Source organism: Passer domesticus, chromosome 19 (genome assembly GCF_036417665.1).
Source record: "Passer domesticus isolate bPasDom1 chromosome 19, bPasDom1.hap1, whole genome shotgun sequence".
Classification (NCBI taxonomy): Eukaryota; Metazoa; Chordata; class Aves; order Passeriformes; family Passeridae; genus Passer; species Passer domesticus.
This window is the reverse complement of record NC_087492.1, coordinates 12,233,933-12,261,200: the sequence shown is the minus strand read 5'-3', so window position 1 is coordinate 12,261,200 and position 27,268 is coordinate 12,233,933. Positions and strand designations below refer to the sequence as shown.

Sequence of the window (27,268 nt, the reverse complement as noted above, 5' to 3'; positions counted from 1 at the left end):
CTCCCTCCTCGCCCCCCTCCCCTTCCCCTCGCATCCTTGGAAGCAACAATTAAGCAGCTCTGGGATAAAACACACAGCCCGCGGGAGCACGGGGGCATTGCTTCAAGAGATGGCAAGGCAGGCAGCTGCACCCCTCCTCCCCGGAGTCCTCCTCCTCCTCTCCATCCTCCCGGCTACTCAGCAAGGAGGTAAGGAACCGAAGGCTCCTTCCGTAGCCCGGCCAGCGCTTCGCTCCGCTCCTGCGGGGACCCTCCGCGGGCACCGGGGCTGCGGCATCCACACCCTCCGGGCAACCCCTCGCCTGCCCCTCGCCTGCCCCGGCTGCCCAGCCCCGAGCAGGGACAGTCACCCACCTTGCCCTAGCTCCCCGAGGGCGGTGGGCAGGCCCAGGTGCCACCTCCGCCGAGGGCTCTTTGCTCCCCAAACCGACAGGTGGATTGTGCCATGCCCGGGTGGGACGGAGTGTCACCCAGGGTGGTGACACGGGGCAGTCGGTAACGGCGCTGCTGCACCAAGCACTTGTCACGGGGAGGCTGCGAGGGGTGTCCTGGTGCTTGGGGGCACCAGAGGTTTGGGGACATGAGAGGTTTGGGGGCATGGAGGCTAGGGAATATGAGAGGCTTGGAGGCACGAAAGGCTCAGGAACGCGAGGCAGGACACCAGGGGTAACTCCCATGGGACTTAGAAGTGCGAGGGGCCGGGGGAGGTGTCAGCTGTCACCCCGCGGTGCGATGGCAGCGGGAGCTCAGGGCCGTGGGTGGTGGCAGCATCCCGCAGTCGCTGTGTGCGAGCACTGCTCAGTGTGTGGCCGTGACAGCCCCGGGGCTGCTGCAGCTGCAGAGCGGCTCGACCCACCCCAGCTGCGGGCTGGGGGTGCCAGGGGGCCCTCACACCGCCCTCTTCGCCCTTGTGCCGCCAGCGTCGGGTCGCTGTCCCAGCGCGGTCCCAGCGCGGTGTGACAGCTCAGGCCAGGCTCACGCAGGTGCGGCACACGCAGCCGGGGCAGGCAGGTGACAGTCCAGCGCACGGCTCTGTGTCCCAGCCGTGTGACACAGCCCGGCCAGCGCAGCTGATGCCTGCCCGGTGCCCAGCCCCCGTCTCGGCGTCAGACTGGGAGCTGAGCTCCCACCCAGGCGGGGAGAACAGCTGGGCACAGATTCAGAGCCCCCACTGAAGCGGCCAAACTGGGCAGAGGGCTTTGAGGCGGCGACAGCACCACCAGGGAGGGGACAGTCACCTCCGGAGAGCCGGGTGATTGTGCCAAGGAGAGAGTGTGATGGGCAGAGCCAGCATCGGCTACGGCTGTCGTGCGGGGCTTGTTGGACAGAGAGGATTGAGGACCGGAGGAGGAGAGGGGGCAGGATACTGTGGGCAGTGCCAGGGCTGGATGGCACCAGGGCAGCCACAGCCACCTGTCACCAAGGGCACAGCCCTCAGCAGCTCCACCTGCCCGTGCCCTGCACCTCATGCACCCTAGCCTCGGGGTGGCCCCGGCTGCGCAGGCAGTGGGACCCAGAGCCTGGAGCTGCCTGGGGAGTCGAGCTGCTCTTGGTGCCTAATCCTGCTCAGGGTGCTCGATGGCATGTGCTCAGTCCCTTGCACTCTCCACCTCTGGCAGTAAGAGAGATGTGGCTTGCTGGTGCAGGCTGGCTTTGTTCTGATCCTTCAAGCCATGGCCAGCTGGGACCATCTCTGGGGGAATTTGGACCCTGGGTGAGACCCTGCAGCAGTTCCTGAGCAGTTCGGGACTGGTGGCCCCACTCCAGGCCCCGGCTCAGTCCCCAGGGGTGCTTGCTGCTTTGGGAAGCAGCTCACAGAAGAGGTGAGCTGACCCTGCAGATGGTCCCAGTGCTGGTGGAGGACTGAGCAGTGCCTCTGCAGCCTCACCCCTGCTCCTGGCAAGCCAGCCCTTGGGGACAGGGCTGGCACAGAGGCATGGTGGCATGGTGAGGGGGGATCCCGGGGTGCTGGGATGGTCAGGGCCATGTTCTACAGCACCAGCTGCCAGTGCAGCTCCAAATCAGCCTGGCAGGAGAGGGAACCCTGAGAAATCCCAGGGTTGTGGGATTCATACCCAGGCTGTCATCTCAGAGAAGTGGCAAGGGGCTGAGCTGGCAGCACTCAGGAAACCCCCAGCAGCAGGTCAGGATCAGCCCCTGGGGATCTTCTTACAGGTCACTGCAGGGGGAAGGTGCTGTGATTCCCTAAAGGTGCCAAGTGCAGCCTCTCCCAGCATCTGGACCAGGGCATCCATCCCTCAGTGCTTCCATCCATCCCTCAGTGCTTGCTGTGTGGAGCACAGGGGGTCCCCCAGCAGTGACACCCCAGGAGGGACAAGAGGGGCCCTGGGGAGGTCCCAGCCCTGCGGGCTCTGGGCCCAGAGGGAGCAGCTCAAGTGGATGCAGAGGGGCAGGCACTGGGGGTGGTAGCACCCAGCCTGGGGCTCTGGGGATCCTCTGAGGACAGCCAGGGTCCCCAGGATGGGGCTGGGGTGGCAGCCTTCTCCCCTTCCCAAGCGGACCCTGGCCTGCAGGGCTGCTCCCTCCCTCCCAGCTGGCAGGGTGCAGCTTGCCCGCCAGTGCTCGGAGATGAAAGCTGGAGCTTCAGGGGGGCTGGAGAGGAGCCAGGCCCCGGCACAGCCCCCCCGCTCCCCCGAGCTGCTACCAGCGAGCTCGGCCCGGGATGCAGCACAGCTTCAAAGTCGCTTGGAGACTGAATGTTTCCATAACTTTCTCCCAAGAAAAAGAAAACAGTGGAATGAGGGAAGAGGGGAAATGTTGGTGGTTTTGCACTGAGGCTCCTCCGGGTGCCCATGGGCGCAGAGGGGGGGTGAGGTATGAGGCTGTCCTGTGCTGGATTCTCCGTCCTGGCCTTGGTCTCAAAGCCTATGGAATAGAGAAATCCTCTGCATTTCTGCCTTGTGAAGGGAGCTGCAAGCATTGGTGCAGATAGAAATGGTGCAGCCAATCCAAACGGGATCGGAAGCAGCTCTGGCAGCGGAACAGCGTGGATATCCACACCTGTGGATGGAGCCGTGGGGGGAAAATGTCCCATTCCCATAAACAAGGAGACTCCACACCAGATCCTGAACACCTCCATGGCTCACACCCTGACACAGCTGGGGCTGCATGAGTGGCTGCAATTTCTAGGGCCCCTGGATTGAGAAGCTGTCCCTGGGGGGGGATGCAGGCTCACAGCCAGCCCAGCCCTGGAGACAGGCTGGGAGCCCAGGAAAATCCCCTTCCCAGGGTCCTGGCAGGCTCAGAGCAGAGGCAGCACAGAGCTCCTTCAGCGCTGGGAAGCTGCTGACTCAGTCTCCCCTTCCCCGATGTGCCAAGGGAACGAGTGGAGAGGACAAATGGGAGCACACAGACCCCAGACTGGGCTGGGGGCTGCTGGCCCTGAGGCTGGCAAGGACAGAGATGGCCAGAGAGTGATGGCCAGAGCCCAGCGTGGTCACGGTGTCACCAGTGTGTGGGCTGTCACCAGCACCTGTGCTCGGTGGTGCTGCCAGGGGGAGGGACTAGAGATGCTGGGGGGATATGGAGAGACCCCCCCAGCAGTGCCTGCACCAGGGAACAGCCCCAGGCTGGGGGGAGCTTGTGAAGGAGTGTCTGGGTCAGTGCCTGGCAGCAGAGCTGGTCAGGAAGAGCTCCTGAGAGAAAGGCTTGTCCCCCTATAGCCACATGGCACCACCACCCAGCCACCCACCACTGCCTCCGGGCCATTCTGTGCCCTGGCAGGCCTTGCTGACCTGCCACCCGAACAGCAGATAGACCAGCACAGCCCCTGCAATCCTCCCAAATACATCCAGGCACGGAGCCCTGTCTCTGGGATGGTGCCTGGGGAGGGGGCAGTGGCAGTGTCACCACAGTGGGACTCTCCTGGCAGGACCCTCAGTGCCTCAGGAGGGTGGTGATGATGATAAAGGGAGGAGTTTGGCTGTAGGCAGGTGACACCTGGACATTTCTGTGGTCCCCACACCGCAGGGATGCTGTGAGAAATCTGTGTCCTATCTTCCTTGGGAGTCTCCAGCACTGGCACAGGGTGACAAAGGGGCAGGGAAGGTCAGTCCGGGTCACCCCAGCACCAGGGACCTTACCCAGTTTTGGGGTGCTGAGGCCGGGGAGTATGACAGGAGCTGAGCCCCTCCCGGGTGGGGACAGTCCCTGGCTGTGCCACGGGGTCCCTGGCTGTGCCCGGCGCTGGGAGGGAGAACTGGCACTGAGCGATGCTTGGAGCTTGTTGGGAAACAAGGCAGGGGCTGGAGCTGTGTTTTTCCAGGCTCGGGGGGCAGTGTGGGCCGGGAATGTGCCGGGACAAGGAGCCGTTCTGTCAGCCCCTGGCCGGGACATGGAGCCGTTCTGTCAGCCCCTGGCCGGGGGCAGGGCCATGCCAGAGCTGAGCACGGGTCCCCTCCTGTGCCAGGGACACTGGCAGAACCCCGGGAGGGGATATGGGGGGGCACAGGCCTGGGGCTGTGCCATGGGTCCTGGCACGGCTCCTGCCCCTGCCTGCTGCATCCCCAGGGATGTCCTGTCCTCCCAGCATCTCCTGAGCACGCACAGCCTGACACCCCTGGCACACACGGGGGTGTCCTGACACCCCGGTGCATCCCTCTGGGGGGCTGGGCATCTCTGCCAGGTGCCCAGGGTGGAAAGGGCATGTGAGCAGGGCCCAGGGGACACCCTGATCCCTGCCACTGGTGGGGCACGGTGTGGGGGACGCCCCCAGGGTTTGCCCCACATCTGGGATGGAGATGTGCAGCACAATGTGCTCTACTGTGGTGTCCCAGCCCTGCCAGCTGCCTGCCCACCCTGGGTGCTGGCACTGCCCTGCCCAGCCCCTGGGCATTGCCCAGCCCGTGGTGGTGCTGCCAGGGCTGCAGCCACTTCCCGGCCTGGGGAGGCCACTGCAGGGCCTCAGGTCCCAGCAGGCCCCCACAGGGTCTCCAGTGCCCCCTGAAGTCCATCCCCTGTGGCAGGGCAGGCACCAGGGCTGGCTGCAGCTCCCCACGGGGACTGTGGCCACGGCAGCCCCCCACACCCTCCTGCAGCCCTCCTGCCTTGCTCTGTCCTGCCAACCCCACCAGAGCCCCTCCCCGCTGCCAGAAGAGGAGCTTCCCTCGGCACTGCAGCCCCCTTGTGTCCCCAGCCCACCTGCAAGACCCCAGCCCACCCACGGCCCTGGTGGAGCTGGGGGGCCAGCCGGGGGGAGCCTGGTGGCCTGCAGCAGACATGTGGCACTGCCAGCGTACAAAACAGCCAAAAAACCTTCTTGTGGCCTCTGAGCATGAGCTGAGATGCCCTGGGAAGCGCTGGGACCTGGGTGGTGACCTTAGTGTCACACAGACAGGCAGAGGGACACGGGGGGTTCCACGGGTCTCAGCAGTGTCCCCCCAGTCTGTCACCCCTGTGCCTGAGCTGGCTGTTCCCACTGGCACCGCGGCAGACAGGACACACCAGGAATCTTTGGGGCAGCCCCAGAGGATGCTCACGCGTGGCCGGGCCCCTCAGGGACTGTGGGGATGGACTGGGACAGCCCCATGTCCCTGGCCGTGCCCAGACCCACCCCCAGATCCACGTGAGGCTGCAGGGGATGGAGACAGCCCTGGCTGTGGGATGGGGCAGGAGCTGGGAAGCAGAGCTGGACAGCAGCCAGCCCCATGTCCCTCCCTCCTTCCCCATGCACGCCGAGCCCTGCCAGCACTGTGACCCCGGGAAAAGGGATGCAAGAGAAGGCAGGGACCTGCCCTGGAGCTGCACATCCCAGCTCCTCTGCAGGGAGCAGCAGGGGAACCAGGAGGAGCCCCCTGCCTCCCTGCCTGGATCTCTGGGGGGATTTTAACAAGGCTCTCTTCTCTTGCAGGGGTTCCTGGTGCTATCCCGGGAGGGGGAGTCCCAGGAGGAGGCTTTTTCCCAGGTAAGGGGGCCCAGGCACCTTGGGGAGGGGGCACCTGCAAGGACGGTCAGGTGCCTGGGGGGTCCTTGAATGCCTTTGGGACACCATGGAAGGCTGAGGACCTGCCAGCCAGGATCAGGTGACATGGGGACATCTTGTCTGGCTGCTCAGCATGGACTCAGCATCAGCCCCACGGTGTCGGGACACAACTGATGGCAGTGCCAGGCTTACCCTGGGGCCTCTTGCCCAGGGCTGGCACCTACACCCTGCCCAGCCCTGGCCACAGGAGGTGCTCAGAGGTCACAGCCTGTCCGCAGATCTTCAGCCAAAATCCTGGGGACATGCCAGGGGGAATGGCCCATCCCCTGAGACCCGTGTGACCCTCCCCAGGGACACTTGGGAGCCTGGCTGGGTGCTGGGTGCTCCCAGGGCAGTGCTCAGACTGTGTCCTTGCTTGCAGGTGCTGGAGTTGGAGGTTTGGGAGCAGGTGAGTGCTGGGACCCCCTGGCAGGCTGTGCTGGGCTGGGAGAGGGGCAGGATGCCCAGTAGATGTGCCTTGTTTGGGCAGGGGGGCTGGCCCTGTCCCACGTGTGCCCTGCCCGGGCATGCTCGGAGGGAGGAGGGCTCTGACCCCTCTCCCTCCACTCATCTCCCCTAGGACTCGGGGCTGCAGGGAAACCTCCCAAACCAGGTAAGAAGCCTTTCCCTGGCTCTGACCACCTCCAGGCCAGTGGCTGGGACATTTCCCAACCACTGCTGCCCTCATGCTGCTTCCCCGTGGCCAAGGCACACCCAGCCCTGCCCTGCCACACTAATCCTGCCACAGCCTCGGGGAGCCTCCCTCCCACACCCCGCTTCGGCGCTGCCCTCTGCCCCAGCCCCCCAAACCACGCTTTGGGGGTGCTTGCTGCCTGTAAATCTGCGCCAGAGCTGCGGGAGGAGATGCACAGCAGGAGCCAGTGTCCTGGTGGGAAGCTGGCAGTGCCTCCACCTGCCTGCCATCGGGGCCAAGCAGCTTTTGCAGAGGCTCCTGCAGCCCACGCTGGGCTTTGCCTGGCCTAGGAATGCTGGGGAGAGGGGACAGCACCAGGAGAGAGGGGAGATGCTGGCAGGAGGATGCACAGCTGAAAGGCACCGGGCCTGGGGCAGCAGGGACTGAACATGCAGCACCTGGGGCCAAGGGAAATCATGGAATCATAGAATGGCCTGAGTTGGAAGGGACCTTAAAGCCATCTCAACCCACACCCTGCCACGGGCAGGGACACCTTCCACTGTCCCAGGCTGCTCAAGCCCTGTCCAGCCTGGCCTTGGGCACTCCCAGGGACGGGGCAGCCACAGCTGCTCTGGGCACCCTGTGCCAGGGCCTCACGACCTCCAGAGCAGAGAATTTCCTCCTAACAATGAATCTAAATCTCTCCTCTTTTGGTTCAAACCACTCCCCCTCGTCCTGGCACTCTCTGCCCGGTGCCTTGATCCCCATGGAGAGATGCTGCTTCAGGCAGACCCGGGGGTCCCCTCCGTGCCACCCCAGGGGTCCCCGCTGTGCCCAGGGCAGAGGCACCCCACGCCCCAGCCCCCCGAGCTGGCCCGGCTGCGCAGTGGGAGCTGCAGCCCCAGGCGGGGGCCGACAGCCTCCGTTTGCTCAGATTTCAGCTCGTGGAAAGAAAAACAAGGCCCTTTATTTCGGCATAATTAAAACCAAACGCGGGGCGGCTGCAAGGCCCAGGCGGAGCGGTGTCCGCGCCCGGAGCCAGCGGCTCCGGAATTTGCGCCTGGAGGGAGCGAGGGCTGATGAGCCCCAGATGTTGGAAGGCAGCGCTGGCCGGAGACCCAGGGACTCATTCCTCAGCCATAAACATTTCGGTTCTGTCCCCTTGTGGCCCGCAGGATGGGGGGTGAGTGAGGCAGAAGGACAGAATGGAGGACCCAAGTGCTGGCGAGGACATTTGTCACCATCCCTGTGCCCGTCCCTGGGCAGTCCCCACAGTGCCACAGGAACCCCATCCCCACAGTGCCACAAGAACCCCTCTGCCCCTGGCCACTCCCCACCTCACCCCCCTTCTCTTCCTAGGGGTCGGAGGACTTGGGGGGGTCGGAGGACTTGGGGGACTTGGCCCCCTTGGTCTGCAGCCAGGTGAGCACTGACCACTGTCCCCCCCTGCTCCGGGCCATCCCCTGGGTGATGTCCCCAGAGACCCACCTTGGGGACAGCACATCCCTTATCCCCATCTCCACAGCTCTCCAGTGTGCTGGGTGGGTCCCATCTGGCCCTTCCCAGATCTGAGGGACCACAGCCACCCAACAGGCAGCCCTGAGGGGCCCCCAGCATGATGACATCAACGACAGTGGGATGACCCCACAGGAGAGGAGGCACGGGGGTCCCTGCAGGGCCAGCAGTAGAGGGACAGTGCCTGCAGGGGGTCAGCCAGGGCCTCCAGGGGTGTCAGCACCCACTGCAGGGGTGTCAGGCATTGTGTGTGCCAGGTGGGATGTGGATGGGAGCGCGAGTTTGGGGGATGCAGGACAGAGCAGTGCCTGCTAACGCCACCTTGCCCAGCCTAACGCCAGCCCTGGCACTGCCACGCAGCCCCCACAGCTCACCAGCCCTGCGCCCACCGCGAGGGCAGGCCACCCTCTGGGCAGCTGTTTTTGGGGTGCTGATGCTGGCTGCTCTCCCCACAGGTGCTGCGGGTCTGTTCCCCGGAGCTGCCTTCCCCGGGGGGGTGTTCCCGGGAGCCGCCTCGGCCGCGGCGCTCAAGGCTGCTGCAAAAGCTGGTGAGTGCTGGGGGGGTCTGGGCAAGATGGGCCCGGGGCTCAGGCAGCCCCCAGGGACCCCTGGTGTCCCCTGGGTGTCTGAGACAGGACAGATTTCCCCTGGAGCTGGGGCTGCAGGCAGGAGCTGATGCTCTCTCACTGGGCTCCCCAGTGACTCGGAGGGTCCCAGGCATGGGAAATTGGCCAAACCTGAGCCCCCAGGAGCTCAGGCCACAGAACTGCCTGGTCCCTGTGCCCAGTGTGGGGGACCCACCCCTGGGACTGCCTCATGGTACCCCCTTCACCCCCCAAGGGCTATCCTGAGCTTGTCCCTTCCCTGGCACGTTGCAGCCAGCCGCAGGTACACCCCTCTTCCCAATGCCCCCAGGTGCTGGCATTGGAGGCGTGGGTGGAATTGGTGGTCCTGGTGGCCTCGGGGTCTCCACAGGTAGGAAATACCCCTCGCTCCCAGCAGAGCCGAGCCTGGGGCAGAGCTGTCCCCGGGGTGGGCAGGAGCCGGGCCGGGGCTCAGGGCTCTCTGCTGCCCGCAGGTGCCGTGGTACCGGGCGCGGTGCAGCCCGGCCTTGGCGCGGCAGGGAAACCCCCTAAAATACCAGGTAGGTGACGGCCCCGGCGTCGGGGCCGGGGCGGGGAGCGATTCTATCCGGCCCCTCATCCCTGAATTTCTTTTGCCTGCAGGTGCTGGGATTCCTGGAGCCTTTCCGGGTGGTGTGCTCCCTGGCGCAGGTGAGCTGGGGGTGCCCACCCCACCTCAGCACCCCACCTCCGAGCGGGTCCTTGCCCAGTGCCAGCCCCCCCGTGGGAGAGCACCCTGCCCTGGGTCCTGCTGCTCCCCACAGCTTCCAACCCCTTGGCTGAGGCTACAGTGACATTTCCATCCTGCCAAAGGCACGGGGGGGACCCGGCACCTCCATCCCATGCCAAGCTTGGCGGGAGCAGGCAGCACCAGCGCTGGGAGAGGAGCTGGCACAGCCACCAGGGCTGGCACGAGGGAAGGAGGGGGAGGAGGTGGCGGGAGAGAGGAATTCCTCAGTGCAAAGTAATTTGGGGGAGGAAAACTTGTGAAAACAAGATGTTTCGACACTGTCCGAAGCATGTTGCTGGTCAGGAATGTCTTTTCCATGTCTGAAAATGTTCGAGTTATAATGAAAGACATTTGTAAGAGGGGAAAAAGAACCCCAAACCAAAAGGAAATTCAAAACCCAAAAATCCAACCCAAACGATTCCAAGGCACTGTCTGCTGCCCTGGACAGCTCGAGAGCCCTGTCTGGCCCCAGGCAGAGGCAGGGCAGAGAGGCTGGCTTTGCTGTCACCACTGGGACCCCTCTTGAGTGCCATATTCCCTGCAGGCTCCCAGACTGTTCCACAGGCATCTCCAGGCCTGGAGCAAACCCCTCCTGGCAGCTGGAGGTGCAGGCAACTGGCACAGGGTGGTGCCAGCAAGCCCCCAAGGATGAGGGTGCCATGGGTGACAGGGATTTGGAAGCTGGGTGGGGGGCTCTTGGGTACCAGTAACATCCCTAGTGAGGCCCCAGCTCACCCCTCCGGTCTCTGCCCCAGGTGTTCGCTTCCCTGGCGTGGGAGTACTGCCTGGAGTCCCCACTGGAGCTGGAGTCAAACCTAAAGCCCCAGGTAGGTCCCCTCATCCCCTTGGAACACTGGGGCTGGTTCAGGGCTGGCTCCAGTTCAGCATCCCAGCCCAGCCTTTGGGATCAGAGCCCTACAGGCCACTTGGCCGTGAAGCCAAGCTACGGCTGAATCCACTTAGGTTAATTTGGGCCTCCAGGAGCAGCCCAGGGCTCACACAGGTGTCTTTGTGTTTCCTTTTAGGAGCTGGAGCCTTTGGAGGAATCCCTGGTGAGTGTCCTGTATCTCTTGCCTGTCCTTCTCTTCCTTCCCAAGCCTCTTCCTCACAGCCATGGTCTCCCCACACCAGAAGATGCCTCAGGGCTTCCCAAGCCACCCACTCTCCTCTGCCGGGGTGCCCTGGGGCACTCCCCTCCCTCCGGGACTGGTGGCAGCTGTGGCGCGGGCTCCAGGTGAGAGTCTGCTGTTGGTTTGCAGGACTGGGAGGTTTTGGAGGTCAGCAGCCCGGTGTCCCTCTGGGTTATCCCATCAAAGCTCCTAAGCTCCCAGGTAAGCTCCACAGGCAGCAGAGTGGCTTCACTGTGGGTGAAGGAACCCCAGCAGTCAGGAGAAGGACCCGCCGTTCCCCAGGGATGAGGCACGGTGCCCACAGGTCCCCTGGATCTGGCAGTGCCTGTGCTGGCCCAGGGACAGCAGGACAGAGCCTGGGGCTCTGCTGTGCCCTGCCTGTGGCACCCCACGGCAGCCCCTGGGGTGATGCCTCTGTTCTTGCCCCCACTCATGTGGACGATGCTGTACCTCCCTCCAGCTGTTGTAAGGTAGGAAGGGTCACATTCTGGGGACACACCCGGGGCCAGGCCACCCTGGGATGTCCCTGCCAGCTCCTGCTGGCACAAGGCACAGCCCTTGCAGGGACAGACTGGTTTCTGTGGCTCCCGGGGTTGTGCGGGGCATTCACCTGAGTCAGCTGTCCTGGCTCAAGGAACTGTAGCTGAGGCCACGTGCGGGCTCCAGACAGGAGCCACTGCCCACCTGGAGAGGGCTCAGCCCCAGCCCAGGTCAGCCTGGGGGAGCTCAGCACCCCTTTCCCAGCCTGGGCTGCTCTGGGCACCTTCCTCTCCCAGCCCTGTGCCAGGTGCCAGCTCTGCCTGTCCCCGGGCAGCTGTGCCCACGGGCAGGTTCTGTGCCCTCCAGGGGCCATGCTGCCAGCTGACTGCTCCCCAGTGCATCCCGAGGAGGAGGGCAGTCCATCTGGGCAGGGCCCCCATCCCTGGGGTGCTGGGGAGTGCATTGGAGATGCGCAGGCATTGCCCCGTGTACCCAAACAAGTTTCTGGAGGCAGGAGAGCCTCAGCAAGAGGAGCCCACCCCAGGAAGCACATCCCAGCCCAGCACATCCCAGCCCAGCTCCAGCCCCAGCAGCTCTCCTGGCTTCTCCCCAGCAGGGCCCGTGGCCACAGCAGCAGCAGGGATCCTGGCCCACTCCTGTTTCCTGCAGTGGAACAGAGTTTTGATCCTTAAGGAGACTCGGCCCTGCTGCCCGTGGACACCATCTAGGTCCCAGCCCCAGGATAGGGACCAGAACCATGGGGGTGTCTCCAGAGCTTCCTGGGGTGCTGGGGGATGCCAGTTTGTCACCTCTGAGGGCTCAGGGCTGGCAGTGCAAGGACAGACTGTGCTGCTGGCTGTGGAGACTCTTGCCTTGATGCTGTGGGTGGATCTGGGGCTGCCACACGTGGGCTGTCCCCTGCATTGTCCCCGTTGCAGTAGGTCCAGGCTGAGAGGGGAAGAGAGGACAGTGGGACAAACAATATTTTCAGTGGAAAATCATCTCTTTAGATGACTTTCTCCTGGGCTGTCCCCACTCAGGAGGTGGCCCTGGGGGTCACCCACCTCACTGGAGGCTCAGTCTGAAGCTGTGGCTCAGGTCAGGGTCCCATTGATGCCGTAGGGACCACTCCCCAGTGTCCAGCCGTATTTGGGTGACATTGGTTTGTGCAGAGCCCCACTGTGTGCAGGGCCTGAGCCCCCCTGGCAGTGCTGGTGACATTCCCATGGACACAGCCCCAGGGCAAGGGCTGCCTTCCCATCCACCTGGGGGTGGTGGGGAGCTGGACTCGGACCCACCAAAACCCTTGGAGACCCAAGGCCCAATTTGACTTCTGGCCCTTGGAGTCACCTCCATGTGTGTCACCCCTTTCCCAGCTTTAGGGTGAGCAAGGTACTGATAAGGTGCCCCTGGATAGGCAAGGCTGGCCCTCAAGGTGGGGGACACTTGGCACGGCTCACTGTGAGCCTCTGCCTGCCAGCACCACTGTGCTGATGTGGGACAGCATGGGATTGCCTGGCAGGATGGAGGGAAATCTGGTCCCCACATGCTGGCTGCTGGGAGGGGATGGAGTCCAGTGCTCAAGGAGATGCTGTGCCATGAGTAATTCCATCCTGGCGGCAGGCAGCCACATCCCCACCCATGGCCTCCTTGCTGGAGGCACCCCCCCACCCAGGCAGCTCGAGGTGTCCCCCCCCAGGAATGTGACAGCCCAGGCCTCGGGCTGCTGCCAGCAGTGATGGGAGCTGGGAACTGCTGGCTGCCAAGCCCACGGTCCCTCCTGAGTCAGGGGCATCCCCGCCATTCCAAGTGCTGGGATCCGGCTCTTTCGCAAGGAGACATTTCCCTGGCCGCGATGTCCCAGCTCATAATCCCTCCCCATCCTTTCTTACAGACCTCCTAGCGAGGTCACGTTTCAGCCGAGGCTCCCAAACGCTGATTCCAATTAAAACCTTTCCTTCGTGGCTGGCGGGGGTGCAGCCAGCTGGGTACAGCTCTTGCCGCGGGGCTCCCGTGGGACCCCTCACTGGAGCGGGGTCATGGGCGGCTCCTGCACAACAGCTTCAGGCGCCACAGCCCTCGGCCTGACTCACAGGGGGCGGCTCTTTCAGTCACTGCTTCTAAGGTGAGGGAGAACAGCATCTCCTGGCCCAGCTCCAGCATGGGGGTTTGTATCCCGGAGGATTCACCATCACAATGGACGGAGCCCCTGGGCCGGGTCTGCAGGGCCCTGGCAGAGCGGGGCCACACTGTGGGGCAGAGGGGACAGGGCCAGCAGCAGCCAGGCGCTAACTCCCCCTTCTCTCCTCTCCTCTCCTCTTGTCCCCAGGTGGCTATGGACTGCCCTACACCAATGGTAAGCTGCCCCATGGTGAGTGTTTGTGTCCTCACTCCTCGTGGCTCCACCGTCCTCGTGGTTGCCACCGTGACCTTGTGGCCACAGACCCTCGGGGTGGTGTGAGAGATATCCTGCTCCCAGGAGGAGGGGGTCCATTGCCTTGTCCATGGTGGCTCTGGACCAGCCTGGGAACTGAACTCTCCTGCCATTCCTGGGAGCTGTTAATCCATAGGACACGTCCTGAGCCACTCCAGCTTCAGGCAGGGATGTTTGGACTGGGATCTCAAGTGGGGAGGAGCTGGCTTTGGCATCCCCTTGCATGCTCTGGTGTCAGGGGCAGGAGATCCAAGGGGGCTGCTCCATCTGTCTCGTTGTCCTCTCCTGGCCCGTGCCTGACGTGGCTGTGCCGCTGTGCTGTGATTGCAGGCCTCAGGCCCGGCGGGATAGGAGCCGGCCTCCTGGCAGGAAAGGCAGGATACCCCACCGGGACAGGTACACTGGACGCCGCAGCCGCAGGGTGGGGAGTGGCACGGGCATGGCTGGGCAGGGCACACCGTGTCACCTTGGTGGCCGTGGGACAGGTGTGGGCACTGCCCGGCTGTCCGCGGGCTGCAGGGACAGCCCAGACAGAGCAGCATCCCTCACAGGACAGGGGGACGGATGCTGGCAGCGGTGCCCGGTCCCCAGGGTGCCTGTGGGGTGGGGGAGCTGAGGTGGGAACGGTCCCAGGACTTCGGGGGCTCAGTGCCCGTGTCCCTCCGCAGGGGTAGGAGCACAGGCGGCAGCAGCGAAGGCAGCAGCAAAACTTGGTAAGTCGCCCTCTGCGGCACAAACACCGCCCATCTCCCCAGCAGGGAGCTGCTCCCTGTCCCTCCTGCCTCCGTCCCTCCCTGCTAGCCCCGGGGTGCTGGCTGTGTCCCCTGTCCCCGCTGACCGTGCTGTCCCCCTTGGCAGGAGCCGGTGTCCTGCCCGGTGTTGGTGGAATCCCGGGAGTTGCACCCGGTGTCGGCATCGGCGGTGTCCCAGGAGCTGGAGGTGAGGCGATGAGAGGGCTCTACCCTGGGGCTCGGGGAGGGTCTCCTTCCCTTATCCCACACCCTGACTCTCTCCCGCTATCCTGGCAGTCGGAGGACCGGCAGCGGCGGCAGCAGCGGCGAAGGCAGCGGCAAAGGCGGGAGCTTTTGGTGAGTTCCTGCTGCCTTGGACAACATCTCGGGACAGGGAAGAGCCGTGCATCAATGCCAGGGGCTGTGTGGCTCTGCAGCTGCCCCAGCAGTCCCCATCCCATTCTACGGGGTGCTCTCCCTGCCCCTGTCCCGGCTCCAGCAGCTTTTTGAGCAGTGGTGAAGGCCTGATGGGCCCCTCGGGATGCAGCAGCCTGGCAGGGGACAGAACATGCCCATCGCATGCGGTCTCTCCGTGAGATGTGGGTTTGCTGTGCCCGGCGCCAGCAGGGTGGCCGGGACTCGGTGTCTGTGCCAAGCTGTTCTTCCCTAGTCAGGGATGCTCCTGGGGATGCAGATCTCTGCTGCTCCCCGCCTTGGCTGTTCCATGGGAGAAAAGTGAGGGGCAGATCACACACTGGAGCATTTAGGGAAAATGTGCCAGCCCTGAGGGAGCTGGGATGTATAGCCACAGCCTTGGGGGACCCTGGGAGTCCCCAACATCCTGGGTGGCCAGGCCCCTGATGGGCGTAGGGAGCTGGGAATCAAATTCCTGGCTACATCCCAGGTACCCTGAGGAGCTGCTTTAGCATGAGTGAGGAGCCCATCACAAAGCTGGTGCCCAAGAGACTCCAGTCACCCCTGGGACAGACCATGTCCCCACCGTGACAGTGAGGTGTTTGTGGGGGGGTCTGACTACTCTGCTTCCCTCCAGGTGCAGGGGCAGTGCCCGGAGTCGGAGGTGTCCCTGGCTTGGTCCCCGGTGTCGGAGGTGTGCCCGGGGCAGTGCCCGGTGTCGGAGGTGTGCCCGGGGTGGCAGGTGACTGTTCCTGGAGCCCTGTCCCCGTGGCCCGGCTCTGCAGGGCCATGGTGGCTGAGGGTCTGTGTCTCCCTTGTCCCCAGGGGTGCCGTCGGCAGCAGCAGCAGCAAAGGCAGCTAAGTACGGTATGTGCTGCGTGGGGCCCAGCCCCGGGACCCTGCCCACCCTGACACTTGGGGCTGCCCAGGCTCGGGCTCTCCCCTGGGATCACTCCTGAGGAGAAATGGGGAATGCTCAGCCCAGCTCCTGGCTGCTCTTCCTGGGCCTGGCTCCATCTGCAGGGCAGGGCCTTCTCCCTCTCCAGGGTTCCTCCACACTGCCTTTAGGAAATGAACAATGAGCCCAAATTCATGGCTTTAGATTTAAATAAACTCTTGGATTTTGTACCAAATTCACTCCCAGCAGCTGATCTGTTGCAGGATCTGCTGCCCAAGGGCAATGTGCTGCTGCCGTTATATAACAGATTCCTCGCAGAGGGGGCTCTGCCCAGCGTCACCATCCTCCAAACACTTGCTGGGGTTCAGAAGCACATCAAACTGGGGCTAGCAATCCCTGCCCTGTCCCACTGGTGTCTCTCCAGGATGAGGCCGTGCATGCTCTGCTCTCCAGGCCACAATGGTGACACTGAGCCATGGCAGGTGCCACCATGAGCTCTTGCTGCAGCCAGCTCTGATTTGACCCTCCTGTTCCCGCAGGCGCTGGAGTTCCCGGTGTCGGTGTGGGTGGCGTCCCCGGCCTCGTGCCCGGAGTCGGAGGTGTCCCTGGCTTGGTCCCCGGTGTCGGAGGTGTGCCCGGGGCAGTGCCCGGTGTCGGAGGTGTGCCCGGGGTGGCAGGTGACTGTTCCTGGAGCCCTGTCCCCGTGGCCCGGCTCTGCAGGGCCATGGTGGCTGAGGGTCTGTGTCTCCCTTGTCCCCAGGGGTGCCGTCGGCAGCAGCAGCAGCAAAGGCAGCTAAGTACGGTATGTGCTGCGTGGGGCCCAGCCCCGGGACCCTGCCCACCCTGACACTTGGGGCTGCCCAGGCTTGGGCTCTCCCCTGGGATCACTCCTGAGGAGAAATGGGGAATGCTCAGCCCAGCTCCTGGCTGCTCTTCCTGGGCTTGGCTCCATCTGCAGGGCAGGGCCTTCTCCCTCTCCAGGGTTCCTCCACACTGCCTTTTGGAAATGAATAATGAGCCCCAATTCATGGCTCATGACTAGTCTGCATTCTAGGATTTTGTGCAAAATCTCTTTTCCTGCAGCAGACCTGACAAAATTTCTGCCGCCCAAGGGCAAAGTGTTTCTGCCTTTAGGGTGGGGATTCCCGGCAGAGGGGCCCTTGCCCAGAGTCACTGTCCTCCAAACTGTGGTGGAAATGGTGGGATCCATCAGGTACAGCCACCCCCAAGGAGCTTGCTGGAGATGAGGGACATGGCCAAACAGCACGGACACCTTGAGCTTGTGCACATGGAGGAGGCAGAACTGGCCCTGAGGTTCCATGCAGGACAGGCTTCCATGTGCTGCTCCAAAAGGCAGAGCCAACAGTTGGTACCTGGTCAGGACTTTGTCCTCCATCTTCACTGCAGATCCCTGGAAGTTGCCAGGAGGAGCCATGGTCAATGGCAGCTCTCCTTTGAGGGTTAAACACTGATGTCCCTCCTCTCTTCCATTTCTCTTCCACACATTGTAGAAAAATCCCTCCACATGCGCAGGGAAGGATGGGATTCAGGAATCCAGGAAGGAACTCGGCAGTGCTTGCTCTGTGCTGGGCTGGCCCTGCTGAGCAGGGTCCCATGAGGACAAAGCCCTCTGGCACTGAGTCCTTGCAAAAGTGACCTGGTGCTGTTCCGTGTGGCACTAATGTGTGCCAGCAGGTCCAGGCTGTGAGCTCCCCAGTCTGACCAGTGCCCTGCCAGACACCTGCTGGGAGACCCAGCCACTTCTCCTCCATGGCCTTTCTGGCTGCAAGCCTTGATGTCCCTGTGACAAGGAGCACCTTGGGCCCTGTGAGGATGAGGCTCCTTGTGGTCCCTGTGCTGGTGACCTCCTGGCATTCGCTGGCAGAGTCACGGGGCCAATCCCTGCCCTGCCCTGTCCCACTGGTGTCTCTCCAGGATGAGGCCGTGCATGCTCTGCTCTCCAGGCCACAATGGTGACACTGAGCCATGGCAGGTGCCACCATGAGCTCTTGCTGCAGCCAGCTCTGATTTGACCCTCCTGTTCCCGCAGGCGCTGGAGTTCCCGGTGTCGGTGTGGGTGGCGTCCCCGGCCTCGTGCCCGGAGTCGGAGGTGTCCCTGGCTTGGTCCCCGGTGTCGGAGGTGTGCCCGGGGCAGTGCCCGGTGTCGGAGGTGTGCCCGGGGTGGCAGGTGACTGTTCCTGGAGCCCTGTCCCCGTGGCCCGGCTCTGCAGGGCCATGGTGGCTGAGGGTCTGTGTCTCCCTTGTCCCCAGGGGTGCCGTCGGCAGCAGCAGCAGCAAAGGCAGCTAAGTACGGTATGTGCTGCGTGGGGCCCAGCCCCGGGACCCTGCCCACCCTGACACTTGGGGCTGCCCAGGCTCGGGCTCTCCCCTGGGATCACTCCTGAGGAGAAATGGGGAATGCTCAGCCCAGCTCCTGGCTGCTCTTCCTGGGCCTGGCTCCATCTGCAGGGCAGGGCCTTCTCCCTCTCCAGGGTTCCTCCAGGCTGCCCGGTGGAGGTGAACAATGAGCCGCAAATAATGGATTTAGACTTAACTGAATTCTTAGATTTTGTACCAAATCCATTACCAGGAGCTGATCTGCTGCAGGATCTGCGGCCCAAGGGCTCAGTGTTGCTGCCATTATGGCACAGATTCTTGCAGAGTGGCCACTGCGCAGGGTTACTGTGCTCCTAAATGCAGTGGTATGGTGGGTCCATCAGGTATAACCACCCACAAGGAGCTACAGTGCAGCCAAGGGTTAGGGCAAAGCAGCAGGGTAGTCTGGAGCTTGGGCCAAGGGAGGAGGCAGAGCTTGCGCTGAGGTTTCACAATGCATTGGGGGTCCATCTTCTTCTACAAAAGGTAGAGTCAGCACTTACCTCGCCAGGTCTTACGACCTTTTCCTTCACTGTTACTGTGGAGCTCTGAGAATCTCCATGAGAAGCCTTGGAAATCTCCACAAGGACCATGTCCTATGGCAATTCTCCTTTGAGGGTTAAACCACTGATGCCCATCTCTTCTATACTGGGTAGAAAAAAATCCCTCCACATGTGCAGGGAAGGATGGGATTCAGGAATCCAGGAAGGAACTCGGCAGTGCTTGCTCTGTGCTGGGCTGGCCCTACTGACCAGGCTCCCCTGAGGACAGAACCCTCTGACACTGAGTCCTTGCAAAAGTGACCTGGTGCTGTTCCGTGTGGCACTAATGTGTGCCAGCAGGTCCAGGCTGTGAGCTCCCCAGTCTGACCAGTGCCCTGCCAGACACCTGCTGGGAGACCCAGCCACTTCTCCTCCATAGTCTGTCTGGCTGCAAGCATTGATGTCCCTGTGACAAGGAGCACCTTGGGCCCTGTGAGGATGAGGCTCCTTGTGGTCCCTGTGCTGGTGACCTCCTGGCATTCGCTGGCAGAGTCACGGGGCCAATCCCTGCCCTGCCCTGTCCCACTGGTGTCTCTCCAGGATGAGGCCGTGCATGCTCTGCTCTCCAGGCCACAATGGTGACACTGAGCCATGGCAGGTGCCACCATGAGCTCTTGCTGCAGCCAGCTCTGATTTGACCCTCCTGTTCCCGCAGGCGCTGGAGTTCCCGGTGTCGGTGTGGGTGGCGTCCCCGGCCTCGTGCCCGGAGTCGGAGGTGTCCCTGGCTTGGTCCCCGGTGTCGGAGGTGTGCCCGGGGCAGTGCCCGGTGTCGGAGGTGTGCCCGGGGTGGCAGGTGACTGTTCCTGGAGCCCTGTCCCCGTGGCCCGGCTCTGCAGGGCCATGGTGGCTGAGGGTCTGTGTCTCCCTTGTCCCCAGGGGTGCCGTCGGCAGCAGCAGCAGCAAAGGCAGCTAAGTACGGTATGTGCTGCGTGGGGCCCAGCCCCGGGACCCTGCCCACCCTGACACTTGGGGCTGCCCAGGCTCGGGCTCTCCCCTGGGATCACTCCTGAGGAGAAATGGGGAATGCTCAGCCCAGCTCCTGGCTGCTCTTCCTGGGCCTGGCTCCATCTGCAGGGCAGGGCCTTCTCCCTCTCCAGGGTTCCTCCAGGCTGCCCTGTGGATGTGAACAATGAGCCCGAAATCATGGTTTTAGATTTAACTGATTTCTGGGATTTTGTGCAAAATCTCTTTTCCTGCAGTAGACCTGACACATGATCTGCTACCCAAGGGCAAAGTGTTGCTGGCATTAGGGCAGGGATTCCTGGCAGAGGAACTCCTCTCTAGGGTCACTGTCCTCCAAACTGTGGTGGAATGCTGGGATCCATCAAGTGCATCCAGCAGGGTCTAGCAAGACCTAGGTGTACAGCAGCCATAACCACCCCCAGTTGGAGCTTGTGCACATGGAGGAGGCAGAACTGGCCCTGAGGTTCCATGCAGGACAGGCTTCCATGTGCTGCTCCAAAAGGCAGAGCCAACAGTTGGTACCTGGTCAGGACTTTGTCCTCCATCTTCACTGCAGATCCCTGGGAGTTGCCAGGAGGAGCCATGGTCAATGGCAGCTCTCCTTTGAGGGTTAAACACTGATGTCTCTCCTCTCTTCCATTTCTCTTCCACACATTGTAGAAAAATCCCTCCACATGTGCAGGGAAGGATGGGATTCAGGAATCCAGGAAGGAACTCGGCAGTGCTTGCTCTGTGCTGGGCTGGCCCTGCTGAGCAGGGTCCCATGAGGACAAAGCCCTCTGGCACTGAGTCCTTGCAAAAGTGACCTGGTGCTGTTCCGTGTGGCACTAACGTGTGCCAGCAGGTCCAGGCTGTGAGCTCCCCAGTCTGACCAGTGCCCTGCCAGACACCTGCTGGGAGACCCAGCCACTTCTCCTCCATAGTCTGTCTGGCTGCAAGCATTGATGTCCCTGTGACAAGGAGCACCTTGGGCCCTGTGAGGATGAGGCTCCTTGTGGTCCCTGTGCTGGTGACCTCCTGGCATTCGCTGGCAGAGTCACGGGGCCAATCCCTGCCCTGCCCTGTCCCACTGGTGTCTCTCCAGGATGAGGCCGTGCATGCTCTGCTCTCCAGGCCACAATGGTGACACTGAGCCATGGCAGGTGCCACCATGAGCTCTTGCTGCAGCCAGCTCTGATTTGACCCTCCTGTTCCCGCAGGCGCTGGAGTTCCCGGTGTCGGTGTGGGTGGCGTCCCCGGCCTCGTGCCCGGAGTCGGAGGTGTCCCTGGCTTGGTCCCCGGTGTCGGAGGTGTGCCCGGGGCAGTGCCCGGTGTCGGAGGTGTGCCCGGGGTGGCAGGTGACTGTTCCTGGAGCCCTGTCCCCGTGGCCCGGCTCTGCAGGGCCATGGTGGCTGAGGGTCTGTGTCTCCCTTGTCCCCAGGGGTGCCGTCGGCAGCAGCAGCAGCAAAGGCAGCTAAGTACGGTATGTGCTGCGTGGGGCCCAGCCCCGGGACCCTGCCCACCCTGACACTTGGGGCTGCCCAGGCTCGGGCTCTCCCCTGGGATCACTCCTGAGGAGAAATGGGGAATGCTCAGCCCAGCTCCTGGCTGCTCTTCCTGGGCCTGGCTCCATCTGCAGGGCAGGGCCTTCTCCCTCTCCAGGGTTCCTCCAGGCTGCCCTGTGGATGTGAACAATGAGCCCGAAATCATGGTTTTAGATTTAACTGATTTCTGGGATTTTGTGCAAAATCTCTTTTCCTGCAGTAGACCTGACACATGATCTGCTACCCAAGGGCAAAGTGTTGCTGGCATTAGGGCAGGGATTCCTGGCAGAGGAACTCCTCTCTAGGGTCACTGTCCTCCAAACTGTGGTGGAATGCTGGGATCCATCAAGTGCATCCAGCAGGGTCTAGCAAGACCTAGGTGTACAGCAGCCATAACCACCCCCAGTTGGAGCTTGTGCACATGGAGGAGGCAGAACTGGCCCTGAGGTTCCATGCAGGACAGGCTTCCATGTGCTGCTCCAAAAGGCAGAGCCAACAGTTGGTACCTGGTCAGGACTTTGTCCTCCATCTTCACTGCAGATCCCTGGGAGTTGCCAGGAGGAGCCATGGTCAATGGCAGCTCTCCTTTGAGGGTTAAACACTGATGTCTCTCCTCTCTTCCATTTCTCTTCCACACATTGTAGAAAAATCCCTCCACATGTGCAGGGAAGGATGGGATTCAGGAATCCAGGAAGGAACTCGGCAGTGCTTGCTCTGTGCTGGGCTGGCCCTGCTGAGCAGGGTCCCATGAGGACAAAGCCCTCTGGCACTGAGTCCTTGCAAAAGTGACCTGGTGCTGTTCCGTGTGGCACTAATGTGTGCCAGCAGGTCCAGGCTGTGAGCTCCCCAGCCTGACCAGTGCCCTGCCAGACACCTGCTGGGAGACCCAGCCACTTCTCCTCCATGGCCTTTCTGGCTGCAAGCCTTGATGTCCCTGTGACAAGGAGCACCTTGGGCCCTGTGAGGATGAGGCTCCTTGTGGTCCCTGTGCTGGTGACCTCCTGGCATTCGCTGGCAGAGTCACGGGGCCAATCCCTGCCCTGCCCTGTCCCACTGGTGTCTCTCCAGGATGAGGCCGTGCATGCTCTGCTCTCCAGGCCACAATGGTGACACTGAGCCATGGCAGGTGCCACCATGAGCTCTTGCTGCAGCCAGCTCTGATTTGACCCTCCTGTTCCCGCAGGCGCTGGAGTTCCCGGTGTCGGTGTGGGTGGCGTCCCCGGCCTCGTGCCCGGAGTCGGAGGTGTCCCTGGCTTGGTCCCCGGTGTCGGAGGTGTGCCCGGGGCAGTGCCCGGTGTCGGAGGTGTGCCCGGGGTGGCAGGTGACTGTTCCTGGAGCCCTGTCCCCGTGGCCCGGCTCTGCAGGGCCATGGTGGCTGAGGGTCTGTGTCTCCCTTGTCCCCAGGGGTGCCGTCGGCAGCAGCAGCAGCAAAGGCAGCTAAGTACGGTATGTGCTGCGTGGGGCCCAGGGTCACTGCCCTGCAAAACCTGGTAGGATCCTGGAATGCATCCCACCAGGTCTAGCAGAGACACAGAAATGATCCCTCTCCTGCCCCACTTGGGTCTCTCCTGGAAGTGGCTGTGGATGGTCTCCTCTCCTGACCACGATTATGAGACACAGCCAGAAGAGGCCCTTCCTTTTGGCTGTTGCTGCAGCCAGATCTGACTTCTCCCATCTGGCTCCCTGCAGGAGCTGGCGTTCCTGGAATCGCTGGCGTTCCTGGCGTTCCTGGTGTTCCTGGAGTTCCTGGTGTTCCTGGCGTGCCTGGGGTTCCTGGTGCTGTGCCCGGTGTTGGAGGTGAGCAGATGGGCTGTCAGCGGCTGCTGATGGGATGCTGGCCTCAGCAGTGCCCTGACTGTGTCCCTTGTGTCCCCGCAGTGGGTGGCCCGGCAGCAGCGGCCGCAGCCAAGGCTGCAGCGAAAGCAGCGGCGATCGGTGAGTCACCACTGTCACCAGCGTCACCATCGGCTGTGCCAGGGAGGGAGGAGGTGTGTTAGCACACAGGAGAGGTGGGGACACCCTGGTGCTGTGGAGGTCAGTGGGATTCCTGATGTGGAGTCTGCCCCCTCGGACACATCCCTGAACCTCTCTGCAGGAGCAGGACGCGTGCCTGGTGTTGGCATTCCCGGAGTGGGTGTTCCCGGTGTTGGTGTTCCCGGTGTTGGTGTTCCCGGAGTGGGTGTACCAGGTGTTGGTGTGCCCGGTCTGGTGCCTGGGGTCGGCGTTCCAGGTGAGATTGTGCCCAAGGGATGCTTGGATGTCCCCAGCAGTGCTGGTGGGACGCGTTCCTGACCCTCTCACTCCCTGTCCCCCAGGAGGTCCGGCAGCCGCTGCCAAAGCAGCCGCCAAAGCAGCCAAGTATGGTAAGCTGGGATCTCTCTGGGGTTATCCCATATGTCCTGTCTCCTGCTCCTCCCCACTCCAGGCTGCTCCCCTGCTGGGGCTGTGGCCCAGCAGTGCCTGGGGTCCCTGGGGGTCGGGGTGAGGGACGAGACCCTGAATGCGGGATGAGGTTCTGGCTGTGTCAGGGTTGTTCTCCAGAGAGCTGAGCCCTGTGGAGTGTCTGAGGTCACCATCTCCGCATACTTGAGTCCATCCATACCACATTCTGCCCACCCAGCCACACGACCACCACCTCAGTGTCCATCTGCCCCCTTCTCTGTCCATCCATCTGTACCTCCTGCACTCATCTGTTCAGTCACTCCACATCCATCCACATATCCACCCGTCTATCCACATATCCACCTCACCATCCCTTCAACCATTAGTGCACCTCATCATCCCTCCACTCATCCATCCCACCATCCATTCAACTACTCCCCATTCACACACATGTCTATCTCACCACCCCTCCATCCATCCGTCCATCTGGCCATCCCACCATCTCAGCATCCATTCATTCATCCATCTCACCATCCATCTAACCATTCATTCATCCTATCATTTCAACCACTCCTCATCCAGCCACATATCCATCTCATAATCCATCACCCACTCAACCCCCCCCCCCCATGCCTTCTCATCCAAGTCCTTCTGCCACATTTCCTCCTGAGCTGAAGCCCCAGTCCTTGTCTTTCTCCTTGCAGGAGCAGGTGGCCTGGCTCCTGGCGTGGGTGGCCTGGCTCCTGGCGTGGGTGGCCTGGTTCCTGGAGTAGGTGGCCTGGTTCCTGGAGTAGGTGGCCTGGTTCCTGGTGTTGGAGGTGTCCCAGGTGAGGAGGAGGAAGGCAAGGGTGAGGGCAGCCTGGCTGGTGTGGGGACAGTTCTGGGGGCAGGACAGGCTTGAGGAGAACCTCAGCAGTGTCCCCTGGGGGGCTGCAGACAAGGCCTGAGGGATGGGCTCTGCCCACGTTTGCTGTGAGGCCTCCCCAGTGTCTGACTCCCCCTTGCTGTCTCTGCCCAGGTGTTGGAGGTCCAGCAGCAGCGGCCAAAGCAGCAGCCAAGGCAGCCAAATTCGGTGAGTCAGCCTGGGGAGCCCCTCAGGCTCCCTGCCAGCCCTGGTGTGGCACTGACCCGTGCAGGCCTGGCACACCATCCCACATGAGCACGGGGATCATGCCTGCTGCTTTACCCTCTCTCCACAGGTGCTGGGGTTGGAGGGGTGCCAGGGGTGGTGCCTGGCGTGGGCGGAGTGCCCGGAGTGACACCCGGCTTGGTGCCAGGGGTGGGAGTACCTGGAACTGGCATCCTTCCCGGGGCAGGTAGGTGCTTTGTCCCGCCCTGCCTGGGGACAGTGGTGGCTAGGAATACTAAAAGCCACCGAGCCACATGAAGGGGTGGCAGGGAGGGATGGAGGGTGGTGGCACATGAGAGCGGTGTAGGGGTGACTGTCCTAACCCTGGTGTCCTCACTCATTTTGCAGGCATCCCCCAAGTAGGGGTGCAGCCTGGTGCTAAACCTCCCAAATTCGGTACGTGTCCCTGCCCCCTGCCCCAGGGCCACCTCGGATGTCCCTGGGCACCCTTCTCCTGTGGCCATCAGGGTGCCAACCTCTCTTCCTGTCCCCTGCATGCCCATTTGCCCTGAGGGCTCAGGCATGGGAAGTGGTGTGATGTCACTCAGGGGTGCAAAGTGCCCACCTGTACCCCCTGCCCTGGACTCACTGAGGACAGTTTTCTCCTTCGTGTGTCACACAGGGGCTGAAGCCCCTCTGGGTACTGTGAGATGGGTGCTGGGGACTCCCAGCATGGGTGCCAGTGCCACCCCAGCAGGTTGAGCAGCGGCCGGGGGTGCTCTGAGCTGGGGGTGCCAGGCTGCGGGGGGACAGGTGTTAATGGCATCTCTCTGACAGGTGTCCCTGGGGTTGGAGTCCCAGGAGTTGGTGGCCTCCCAGGTAAGTGCTGGCAGGAGCTGAGCCCGGGCAGTGGGGATGTGCAGGCAGAGGGATGCTCCCCTAGAGGGATGGAGCTGGAGGGACGCTCCCTCTGGGCATGGAGGAAGCAGAGCTGCCCCAGAAAGGATGAGCACACCTGGGAGTGGGTGAGGAGCGGGTCAGACACTGGGGCACTGACTGTCCCTGCTGGTGCTCACCCTGGCTACTCCTTGTAGGTGGCCTTGGAGTCGGTGGGCTTGGAGTTGGTGGCCTCGGTGAGTGATGCTGGTGCCAGCGTGGGGCTCCCCAGGGCTGGGCTGCAGGCAGCAGCAGCAGAGAGCTGGCAGAGCCATGAAAAGGAAAGGGAGTCTGTGGGTCACTTCTGTCCCCTCCCAGTCTCACAGTACAATCCCACCCTGCACTGTCACTGTCCCCTGTCCTGTTTGTCACCTGCCCTGTTCCCAGGACGTGATCCAAAGGGTTTGCCATTGTTGAGCAGGGACTGAGGGCCATAGCCCCAGCCTTGCCCATGCCATGGGAACAGGGGATGGTACTGCACCCTGTGCCCAGCATGTGGAGTTGCAGGTCCCTCCTAGGACCCTCTGGGCCCCTCCTCAAGGGTCTGGGTGCAGCCCTGGGGCAGTGAGTCCAGGCAGGGGCTGCACTGGTGCCCCCCTCTGACTTAGGACTCTTGTATCCAGGAGCTGCTGGGAAACCTCCCAAGCCAGGTAAGGGACAGCCAGAGGGGCTGGAGGAGTGACTCCAGTCCCTGTCCCATCCACCTTGCCATGGCTGTGCTCACGCTCCCCACCCTCACTGGGGCTCACCCACTGCAGGTTGTGGTGCTGGGGGGCTGCAGCCAGGTGAATGCTGCAGTTTGGGGCTGGCGTGTGAGTGTGTCCCCTATCCTGCCACACTCGTCCCTGCTTGCTGTCCCCAAGCTGCTGCCATTCCCTGCTGGGCACATGGCTGCCTGGGAGAGCACTGGGAAGCCAGAGGGGTGCCAGGGTGGGGACAGCGGCTTTTGCATCAGCTCCTGTCCCTGGAGTAAGCAAGGGACCCCAGCCAGGCTGTCCCCAGTCCCCGCTAGGGTGGCACTGCTGTCACCGGCTGTCACGGGCTGTTGCTTTCTCCCCAGGCGCTGGAGTTCCCGGCTTCGGCGTATCCCCGGTGTTTCCAGGTACCCGCTCGGCACGCCAGCACACACCCGGGCCCGTGTGGGTGCCGGGGCAGCTCACGGGGACACGGCACGGGCCGGGAGGGACCCGGGGTCTGGGCTGGGCCGGGGAGCTGGCCTGGGGGTGTGGGGCAGAGAAACGGGGGTGCCCCGTGCACGCTGAGGGCTTCGCTCTCCTTTCAGGTGGGGTCGGCGGCCTGGGATTCGGTGGTGAGTATCCATTCTCCCCACGGGGTGCTTCGGGCTGGGGGTGCGTGTCCCCGCGGGGTCCCGCTCACCCTGCTCTGCCTTCCCGCTGCAGGGAAGCCCCCCAAGCCCTACGGAGGAGCTCTGGGTGCCCTGGGCTTTCGAGGTGAGTGCGGTGCTGGGCTGGCAGGGGCCGGTGGGGCCCGCAGGCAGCGCTGACGCGCGTCCCGCGCAGGGCCCGGCTGCGCGGCAGGGAAGTACTGCGGCAGGAAGCGGAAGTAGCGCTCCGGCAGCGATCACCTCATGAACTTTGGTGCTACTGCATGGTCCAGAATGTAAATCCGAAGCAAAGCTGAGACACCCTCTCCTCGAGCCCCGGACCCCCCCGTCCAGCCCGGGGCCGTGCCGGCCCCGCGTTCCCCGGAGGGACCGCGCGTTCTCCGGCGGCGCCCGGCCCCGCCGCCCCTCGGTCCCGGCAGGGAGCGCGGAATAAACTGCGGGGAGCAGCCGTCCCCCTTGGTGCTATCGCTCTCTGCGGGATTCGGGGGCGCTGGGCTGTCCCTCCCAGCCCCGGAGCTGACCCCGGGGGCACAGGATGAGGGGCCCCCGCATTGGAGGCAGGGA

General features: G+C 63.2%; 1 protein-coding gene across 15 annotated transcripts; it reads left to right on the top strand.

Annotated features, from left to right (window-relative positions):
* ELN (elastin) lies at positions 1-27,268 on the top strand. Of its 15 annotated transcripts, none has more exons than XM_064394467.1 (44): positions 1-188; positions 5,869-5,922; positions 6,362-6,388; positions 6,560-6,592; positions 7,973-8,035; positions 8,584-8,676; positions 9,044-9,103; positions 9,207-9,272; positions 9,355-9,402; positions 10,237-10,308; positions 10,507-10,533; positions 10,741-10,812; positions 13,421-13,447; positions 13,856-13,921; positions 14,194-14,238; positions 14,384-14,464; positions 14,554-14,613; positions 15,308-15,394; positions 15,496-15,537; positions 16,108-16,245; positions 16,329-16,370; positions 17,619-17,756; positions 17,840-17,881; positions 19,142-19,279; positions 19,363-19,404; positions 20,649-20,786; positions 20,870-20,911; positions 22,156-22,293; positions 22,377-22,418; positions 22,662-22,769; positions 22,851-22,907; positions 23,068-23,202; positions 23,288-23,335; positions 24,059-24,181; positions 24,373-24,426; positions 24,554-24,670; positions 24,832-24,879; positions 25,261-25,302; positions 25,518-25,556; positions 25,983-26,009; positions 26,420-26,461; positions 26,642-26,668; positions 26,760-26,810; positions 26,880-27,268. In XM_064394467.1, exons 1-44 carry the CDS (start codon positions 110-112, stop codon positions 26,924-26,926), a joined length of 2,967 nt encoding a protein of 988 aa, XP_064250537.1. In that variant the 5' UTR covers positions 1-109; the 3' UTR covers positions 26,927-27,268. The 15 variants fall into 15 exon arrangements, with proteins under 15 accessions (XP_064250537.1, XP_064250536.1, XP_064250531.1 ...); XM_064394466.1 differs by having other exon boundaries at positions 15,308-15,412; positions 16,108-16,227; XM_064394461.1 differs by having other exon boundaries at positions 15,308-15,412; positions 17,619-17,738.

Bases quoted from the DNA above. Each gene is read 5' to 3' on its own strand.
- ELN (XM_064394460.1), top strand. From the start codon at position 110: ATGGCAAGGCAGGCAGCTGCACCCCTCCTCCCCGGAGTCCTCCTCCTC. The intron at 13,448-13,855 runs GTAAGCTGCCCC...CTGTGATTGCAG, and splicing joins TGGACTGCCCTACACCAATG to GCCTCAGGCCCGGCGGGATA. The intron at 14,614-15,307 runs GTGAGTTCCTGC...GCTTCCCTCCAG, and splicing joins GGCAAAGGCGGGAGCTTTTG to GTGCAGGGGCAGTGCCCGGA.